Source organism: Barbus barbus, assembly GCF_936440315.1.
Source record: "Barbus barbus genome assembly, chromosome: 3".
Lineage (NCBI taxonomy): Eukaryota > Metazoa > Chordata > Actinopteri > Cypriniformes > Cyprinidae > Barbus > Barbus barbus.
The window spans coordinates 16,648,622-16,658,392 of record NC_136731.1 but is presented as its reverse complement, the minus strand read 5'-3'; the positions used below and the strand labels follow the sequence as shown (position 1 = coordinate 16,658,392).

Genomic DNA, 9,771 nt, shown 5'->3' with positions numbered 1-9,771 from the left:
TACTACAGACAGTTCAATTTCAGTGTTATCGGTTATCAGTGATATGCATAAGTTATGTATGACAAAGTGGCAAATAAACATATTTAAAGTGTTAAATGTGTTGATCTAAATAACTGCTAATATATATATATTTTTTTACAAAATGTCTTTATTCTTTTGTTTTTTCATGCTTGCATAGATGGGTCATTTTTGACCCATGTGTGTAAACTTGATGTAGTAAAACAAAACCTAGGAAAAAAACAAAATATTAATTTGTGGTCATTGTATAAATATATTTAGGATATTCATTAATCATGGAATTTATAGATCAGGGAATATTAAATGCTGAAATAAACTGATTTCAAAAGATAAAACAAAAAAATACCCAGTGAAGCATGAAATAACAGAAAATGAATACGGGCCATTTTAGACCCATGTTGTGCATTAGAAGGGGTTTTCATAGCGTGTGCATCAAAGGGTTAATAGGAGCTACATTTAGCGTATTGATTCTCAAACAGGGATGCATCAAGATAACCTCAAATTAGTTCAAATAAGTTATATTAACCCTCATTTTGTGTTCTGGTTATTTTGACCAAGAGAGGATTTTCTTTTTCCTGAAAATGCTAGTCAATGTTATTGCATTGGACGAAAACGTAATGACTTTGCTCAGACAGAGTATAACAACTTCTCAAAAAAAAAAAAAAAAAAAGTGATTGCTTATTTTAGGATTGTTTTCCTACCTTGTTACACTTGCAGGTAAAAATGACCGGCCTACAAATAAATGCTTTTCAAATTTCTTGCTACTACCAAATATTGAATTCAATCTTTTTATTAGATTGGTTAGGTTTTGTATTTCTTTTTGGAACTGATTGATGCTTATGCACCTCAGTTTTTGAATGAACATTGCCAAAATTATCCACAAATAATGGTGTTTTTTTCTTACATGCTGACAATAAAGATTGAATCCAAGATTTGGTACCTATTAATATAGCATAATTAGAGATTTTTTTAAAATGCTGGTAATTTTCGGCCAAGAACATCAAATTAGGTAAAGGGTTTTCAGCATCACAAGGGATAAAATAATTTAACCTAACTAAGCCTGTTTTTTCCCCCCTTTTACTGCAATCCTACATTTACATGACTTGAGTCATCATTGTCATCAAATATATATGTGACTCTGGAGCACAAACCCAGTCTTAAGTCGCTGGGGTATATATGTAGCAATAGCCAAAAATACATTGTATGGGTCAAAATTATAGATTTTTATTTTATGCCAAAAATCATTAGGATATTAAGTAAAGATCATGTTCCATGAAGATATTTTGTAAATTTCCTACCGTAAATATATTAAAACTTAATTTTTTATTAGTAATATACATTGCTAAGAACTTCATTTGGACAACTTTAAAGGCAATTTTCTCAATATTTAGATTTTGTTGCAGCCTCAGATTCTAGATTTTCAAATAGTTGTATCTCAGCCAAATATTGCCCTATCCTAACAAACCATACATCATTCCTGTCTGTTTTGTAGCCAATCAAAAAGGATAGATATGCCCTGGGTCCCAATGTGCATACTACCCACCCTATCTGCCCTAAACAGTATCGAAAATGACTAATATCACATTGAATTATGCACATTGGCACACAGGCTTTATTCTTTTGCTAACAGTGATATAATTATTATAGCATGGTTTTTATCAACCAGTTTCATGCTTAACATTAGTTTTTGTTATGCTTTATGTGTGTACTCTGTTCACAAAACACTAACTTACATGTAAGAGATTTCACGTCTTGTAGTGGATAAAAGGAAACCTCCCTTTAGTAGCGTTTCTTTGCTTCAAAACACATCAGCTTGGCATTTTGTGTTTGATGAAATTTCATTTCAAATAGATTTCCCCTGCACAACAGCAGCCTTGGTCATACAAAACAGTGATAAACAGATCAGCTAAGGTTGCACCAAAGCTATGCTCTTCAGTTCTGCCATGTCTGCTCACTACTTAACTTAGCCTTTATATGTATTCAGTCATTTGATCCACTTAGGGGCATAAATGTCTCTTTAACAGTCATGTTTGCGAAATATGAACATGGAAATGATATACGATACCTCCATGAATAGCCTGTCTTTTTTGTGGTACTAGGTAACGCGTGACGTCAAGAGCCTTTATGACGGGCTCAACGTAAGTGTCTTAAATCCCGCCCCTTCTTTGCTTGATGGTAAAGTGAGCCAATGGGCTTGAAGGACGTCAGGAGTAGGACCCGCCTCTCGCTCATGCCTGACCAATCATATGCCGCGGATTCGAAGCTCGTTTTGTTGTGACCTTTGGAAGCGCGTCGCCGCCCACCGCGTGTCCGTGGCGGAGGAAAACTATAAATAGAGGCGGATGACAGCAGTAGGGGACGAAATCGTAAAACACCCATATAGAGGGGGTGGAGAGAAGCTTATTGGGAAGGTGAAACAGCAAATACCTTACAGATAACTGGGAGCAAGACAAGAAGAAGAAGAAAAACTAAACATTTCAAGTCAACCAACTGGAATACCTTTATGTTAATGTGAAGAAAGTATTTATATCTGAAGTTTTCTATTTGCACTAGTTAAGGCTACTGCAACTACTGAAAATCGTCGTTTTGTAAACTCAAGTAAGTATTTAATTTCTTTGAATGGTATTGCTATTCTTGCATTACTCGTTATTGCAAAGCGCTGTCTGTAATAGTTTAATTTAAATGAAGGCAGCTTGCTGCGTCAGTCGTGGGCTGTAGACTTTAGGAGCTCAAAATACCTTCTTACACCAGAAACATACACTAGATATACATAGAAGTGCAAATGATCACCATAGAATATGATATAGGCTAGATTTAATTTGTCAACACATCCTGGTCGAATTGCACAGAATAGCCTACAGCATATACTGCTCTCTTGTCTTTAAATGAGTACCTTTGTATGATGCATTAGTAATATAGCAGATATGTATCTGTTTCTAAAGTGTACATTGTGTCCTCGCGGTCGCTGTGAACTGGGTGTGCGCGACGATACGATCTCTGGCGTCCTATACTCGCTGTACATGTATAAACCAAACACTGTCTGCTTTTATATTTGCTAACCAAGGCGTAAAGCGAACCATTTATCGGTTTGGTTTAACATTCAAGCGCATTTTGATATCTATTCGCTTCATCGACGACCGTACGCCGATATGTGCGTATGCTGACTGTTTTTTATTTCTCCTCGTGACACGTCCAGGTTTAATGATTAAAGTATCGCATTCTTGTTTTACAGCCATACATGAGGAGCTAAGGATAAAGTTCGATTATGGCGACAGACAGCAGTAGATTGGTTACGGTTGTGTAGGTCTAGTCAGGGCAAGTTAGTTATTATGCAACTCTATCAGCTGCGCGAGCCCCAGTGCATCCTTCCTATAATGGTAAACTGCAATTATAGGACTAGCTTAGTGCTAATATATGCTCGACACAAGGTGTTGTCTTGAATTTAACTAGAGTGGAAGCACCATTCAGCCAGTGCATTGAAGCTTAGTTTGTGTACTTGTGTTAAAATCTAATCTGCTCGCAAGCCTACCTTTATGAACATTAACCATGGTTTTATTATAGTAAAATTGTAGTAATAACCTTGTTTTTAGGCATATTGACTACCATTTGTATAACCACAGTTTTACTACAAATACCATGGTTAAACTATGGTTAGTGTTGCAAAACCAGGGTTAATTTGTGTTTACCATGGTTTAACTAGAGTAACCATGTTTTTTTTTTGGTTTTATTTGTAGTAAAACTATGGTTCATTTTTTGTAAGGTTACGAATGCGCAAGCTGTTTTATCAAAACATTTCAAGCTATTTTAATGAACTCCCTATTAAGAAACCTGACATGTTCCAGTTTATTATTTCCAGCTGAGAATAATGAGCTGGAGTTATTCACGCTATTTGTTTTTGCTTTTCTCTAGGAACCGGATCAGCCGTTTGTGGACTGAGACGTTCCCTCTGCAACCAGCACTTTGTTTTGAACCGTTTCCCCTGCCCCAAGTTTCTGTTTATTTGCCTGGCTCGAGCCAAGCCTTGCCCTCTGGTGGCTTACAACACAATACGCGAATTCAAACAGCCAACGGTGGTGATACTTCAGGGCAGCGCAGCAGCTATGCAGCTTGAAATTCAAGTAGCACTCAACTTCATAATTTCGTACTTGTACAATAAGCTGCCCAGGCGACGTGTCAACATTTTTGGCGAGGAGTTGGAGCGACAGCTGAAACAGAAATACGAGGGACATTGGTACCCGGACAAGCCATACAAAGGGTCTGGATTCAGGTGTATACATGTCGGGGAGAAAGTGGACCCAGTTGTAGAGCAAGCAGCCAAAGAAAGTGGGTTGGACATTGAGGATGTCCGCAACAACCTGCCTCAGGACCTCAGTGTCTGGATTGATCCTTTCGAGGTGTCTTATCAGATTGGGGAGAAGGGACCCGTCAAGGTGCTCTATGTGGACGACAGTAATGAGAATGGGCTGGAGTTGGACAAGGAGATCAAGAACAGTTTTAACCCAGAGGCCCAGGTCTTCATGCCCATTAGCGAACCCCTAGGCATGTCCCCCACCTCCAGTTCCCCATCCCCACCGTTTGGCCAGTCGGCAGCGGTCAGCCCCACCTTCATGCGCCGTTCTACGCAACCTTTAACCTTTACCACTGCCAGCTTCGCCGCCACCAAATTTGGCTCCACGAAAATGAAAACCAACGGCCGGAATGCCAACAAGGTGACCCGAAACTCCCCCACTAACCTGGGCCTGAATGTAAACAACCTCCTGAAGCAGAAAGCCATGTCCACCTCCATGCATTCTCTCTACGGCATCGGCTTGGGCGGTCAGCCGCAGAAACCCTCTGCCCTGTCTCCCAATGCCAAGGAGTTTGTGTTCCCCAATCTCCAGGGGCAGGGCAGCCCAAGTGCAATGTTCCCCGGGGAAACGCCCCTCAATCTCAGCCCTCTCCCGTACAATAATGCCTTTGACGTGTTTGCAGCCTATGGGGGCCTTAATGAGAAGTCCCTCATGGACAGTCTGAGTTTCAGCTTGAGCAACATGCAGTATTCTAACCAGCAATTCCAGCCAGTGATGGCCAACTAGAAAGCAAGAATACTACTAATGACCAGAGATATGTGATGGGACGGCGGAAAGATCACGTTTGGAAAATCCCCCAAAAATGGAAAAAAACAAAAAGAAAATCGCAAAGCAACATTTCAACTGTAAAGTCCCGGTGAATAAGTCAAACGATGAGCCCGAGGGTGAACCATGTTGTTCCCTTGAGTATTTTTGTCATTCTTTTTACGGTTAAGCTTGTTGTACAATCAAGCTTAGTTATCTAAACTCATATTGTTTTTTTTTTTTTAAGTTGTTTTCTTTTGCCAAACAAGCACAAAATTATTTTTACTGACTGTTTTAAGATATCTTTATGAAGAAGAAAACTACAAATCAAGGCCTCTAATAGTATTCAAGATATAGCTACACAGCCAATTTCCGAGGATTGGCCTGAATGCTGAATGAGGGATTTCTTGGTCTTTTTTCTAACTGTATAATTAATTTAGTAGAAAGTTTGTAAAATATCAGAGTATATATTGTTTCTACGACATATTGCATTTATATCTTTTTACTACTCCAGTGATCTGTGATGGCTGCAGCAGCTTTTGTTATATTTTTTTTTATTGAAATTGTAAAATGAAATCCATCTTTAAAAACATCAACTATTCTAAAGATTGTGTACAGAATATTCCATTGTGTTGGGATTTAAAAATATTTGCTTTTTTTGGGGGGGGGGAGAAAAATAAGTTGTATTTTCTGTTAAGAGTTCAAAGATTTTTGCTATACTATGGACAAAATGTAATCGTATATTAATTTTGTACCAACATTGTGCAATACTTGACAAAAACAAATAGTATAACAAAGTATTTGGAGTCAGTGTCTTACATGTAAAGAGGGACTGATAGTTTATTAAGTTTGTATTAAAATGCTTGAAATTATACTCTTGGTCTTAAGCTTTTTATTCAAATTTTCATTTTATATCTCTTTTATTCCTCTCATTACAAACTGAATATTACTCATACATGCTCCAAGGTTACTGTTTTACTTTTCTCGTTTTCAGTCTGCTTAAGAAAATGTTTTCCCCTTGTCTTCTCCAGATGCAAGAGTACATTTCCATGAATGGGTTTCCATAACGTAAGTAGCCATGACTCATAGTGTAGTGGTCAGATCAGCATTTATTCTTATAGTCATGAAATGTAAGTTGCGCTCCTCATTTGCATGTATCCATTTGCCAGATGCTTTTATCCAAAGCCTTTAAGATGCATTTTATCAGTATATGTGTTCCTTGGGAATTGAACTGTGACCTTGTTGTTGTGAGCTCCATGCTCTTTCAGAAGAATAGAGGAGCTTTGTTTAATGGGATTATTAGAGGTTGAAATTGAAATAATTCCAGGTTGTTTTTATACTAGTCGCCCCCTAAACCACAAGCATTCACTAAACCTTCAAAAAGAAAGAGACTAACCAGGTTTGTTATGCAAAAACAAGTTCATATATTTGTATCTTTTGAAGATGAGCATTTGAATCTGTTTTGGATTCTCCCATGATGCTATAGCAGAATTATGTGAAGGCTGAGCTATGTTTTGCAGTATCGTGCCTCCCGTGTTTTTCACAGCCGTATAAACGGGTGCTGCTGGATTCAAAATGAATGGTTGTTCGATTAATGTCAGCTAGCTGGTCTAAGCGTTTAACAGCTCTTCTGATTACATGGATCTATATTTAGAGCTCTAATTAAGTTGATTGAGCAAAGTGAATTGAGGAGGGAATTCGCAGATGAGTTAACCCACAACCTTACTTTCTCTGGTAGATTTTGTCACCCTCCCTTTCCTGCATAATGTCGATGTCTAATAGAGCGAGCTTTCTGAGTCTTACAGCTAAATTAACTAATACAATGTGAGGCTCTCTGTGAAAGAAATGGAAATAAGGACAAAACACAGGAGCTCTTTTATTAATTTGTTCACAAATGCTGTTTTCGCAAGATAAGAATGAAAGGTTCTTTGTTGGTATTTGTGGTTCTATAAAGACCCTTTAACATCCATGGAACCTTTCCATTCCACAAAAGGTTCTTTATAGTGGAGAAATGTTCTTAAGATTGTTAAAGGAATAGTTTAGCCAAAAATGAAAGTTTGGTGAATATTTACTCACCCTCAGGCCATCCAGGATGTAGTGGTGTTTGGATTAGCATTGCTTGCTTACCAGTGGATCCTCTGCAGTGAATGGGTGCCGTCAGAATGAGTCCAAACAGCTGATAAAAACATCACAATAATCCACACCACTCCACTCCCATCAGTTTTATGAAGTGAAAATCTATCCATCAAGATGTTTTAAACTTCGTCTGAGTCCTCTATCCATAGTATTGCTTTCTTCATGGACAAAGTGGTCTTGTCTGATTCAGGGGAGAACTATGCACAGATCAAGTACTGTTTATAAGCAAGACACTTATTTTAAACAAATATGCTGGTGGATTTTGATGTGAGACGGCAACCGGATATGGACATTTTCACTGGATAAAACATTTTTTTTGGATTATGGACAGGTATTTTAGCCAGAAGTGATGGTTTAAAGTTAAAATGCCTTAATGATGAATTTGTTTCTTACAAACATGCAACTTTTCACTTTATAAGATTGATGGACTGGAGTCATGCGGATTACTTGTGGATTATTGTGATGTTTTTATCAGCTGTTTGGACTGACGGCACCCATTCACTGCAGAGGATCCATTGGTGAGCAAGTGATGCAGTTCTGAATATCTCAAAATCTGTTCTGATGAAGAAACAAACTCATCTATATTTTGGATAGTCTGATGTTCTTCACCCTAAATTCACCCAGTTTAGACCACATCTGTAAATGTGCACTCTTGCTCTCAACTGTCAAAGCTACCACCTTCTACCAGAACGTCAACCTCTTCCTATAGCCACAAAACACAGAATAAATAAGGCAGCTTGCCAGGCTTATTGTCTAAGTGGAGGTCAGGAAAATAAAGCCCTTGCAAGGCGTCTTCATGTGCCTCTGTGGCTGCACGGTCGCATGTAGGTGTTAAGCTTGGCAGCTCCCTTTCAGCGCAGCTCTGAACTTTGCCAACTCAGTGAGTCAGAGAGATGAGTTGCACCATGTTGAGACAGGTGCAGGCTTCAGGGTGGCAGCAGAAGATACGATCACACTCGCTGTTTATCACCGAACGCTAGGGGAAGAGGATAGCGACATATTGGGAATACCTCAGCCTCTGTCCTTGGAGGAGTCGTAGGGCTGACAAGTTTTGGGTGATGAAACAGTGTGGGGGATGATGGGAAATGTGAGTGTTTAGTCACTGAAGGGAATCACATAGATATTTATACATATGGAAAGTTTAAAACAAAAGTTTAAGAGGGGCATTTATAATATAAACATATTTAGAACATACAACTTTGAAAAATATATTTTTTTCTTTTTTTTTGTTTTTATAATGTTCACCAGGGCTGCATTTATTTATTCAAAAATACAGTAAAATGAAAAAATATTATGAAGTAATATTACAATTGAAAACAACTTATTTCTATTTGAATATATTTTAAAATATAATTTATTCCTGTGATGCAAATCTGAATTTGCATCATAGAATTTGAATTTGCAAAAACGATGATTTGATGCTCAGGAAACTTTTTTATTATTATTATTAATGTTGAAAACAGTTGTGCTGTTTCATGTGTTTGTAAGATCTGATGCTTTGTGTCAGAATTATTTGATGAAAGAACAGCATTTATTTGAAGTCTTATAAATGGCCGCAGTCACTTTTGATCAATTTAATGGGTCCTACAGAAGTATTAAATTAAGAAAAAACAGGTTATGTATATATTACAGTATATACTGAACTGATGATATGTGCTATTGTCTTGTATAGCTAGACTAAAAGCACAAGTATGTTACACATGTTCTTATTTTTTGGTCGAGAAATGTACACAGGAAGAAACTGAGTGACCAACATGTAAAGCGAGTTTGTTTTGTTTTTACATGACATAGCTATTTCTATAAAAATTTGAATCTAAAGCCATTTTTAGATTTTCAGGGTCACTGAATGACATTTGGGAATCACTCTCAAACCCTGAGTTTCCCATTTTGTGACAACAGAAATGATCCATGCATCTAGACACAGAGCCTGATGTGTGATGTTAGTGCGCGAATCCTTCCACAAGCTTTCTCCTTTAATAATTTACTTTGTTTGAAATAAAACTTTGCTGAATCAAACTGGCCTAGTTTAAACAACTCTGTAAGTTTCAGTAATTTAGAGGCTCAGAGAGCAGAAGTAGTCCTTGCTTTTTGTGACAGTGGGACTGTGACAGTGGCTGGTGTTGTGTGAAGACTTCCACTTATGTGGTGCAGATGGGAAACTTTCCCAGTGCCACAGGAATGAAACTCAGCACTGCTGCAACTAGCTTGCTGACTTTCTGTTTTCATTTTTCCAAAGAAGGAAGGGCTTTGACTTCAGGCTTCTCACAGGTTTATACTTGCAAAGATTTCACACTGTTCGCTTCTGTGTTTAATTAATTAACCTCATTAGAGTGACCAGATGTCCATTTTGTGTGTTCTGACTTTTTTCTCCCTACCTTTTCTTTCCTTGCATTGCAGGTTTCAAAAAGTCACAAAAATGTCTCATCACCCTACACTTCATCAACCAGGTTTCTTTTAAAGCCATTTGCATTGCTACGAGATGCACAAATATTGAGGAAAAATAATAAAATGATCTTTAAAAAGT

General features: G+C 37.8%; 1 protein-coding gene across 1 annotated transcript; it reads left to right on the top strand.

Annotated features, from left to right (window-relative positions):
* The first annotated feature begins 2,326 nt into the window (after positions 1-2,326).
* tob1a (transducer of ERBB2, 1a) lies at positions 2,327-5,985 on the top strand. The gene is made up of 2 exons (XM_079401447.1): positions 2,327-2,616; positions 3,928-5,985. Exon 2 carries the CDS (start codon positions 4,119-4,121, stop codon positions 5,091-5,093), a length of 975 nt encoding a protein of 324 aa, XP_079257573.1. The 5' UTR covers positions 2,327-2,616; positions 3,928-4,118; the 3' UTR covers positions 5,094-5,985.
* The last annotated feature ends 3,786 nt before the right edge of the window (positions 5,986-9,771 follow it).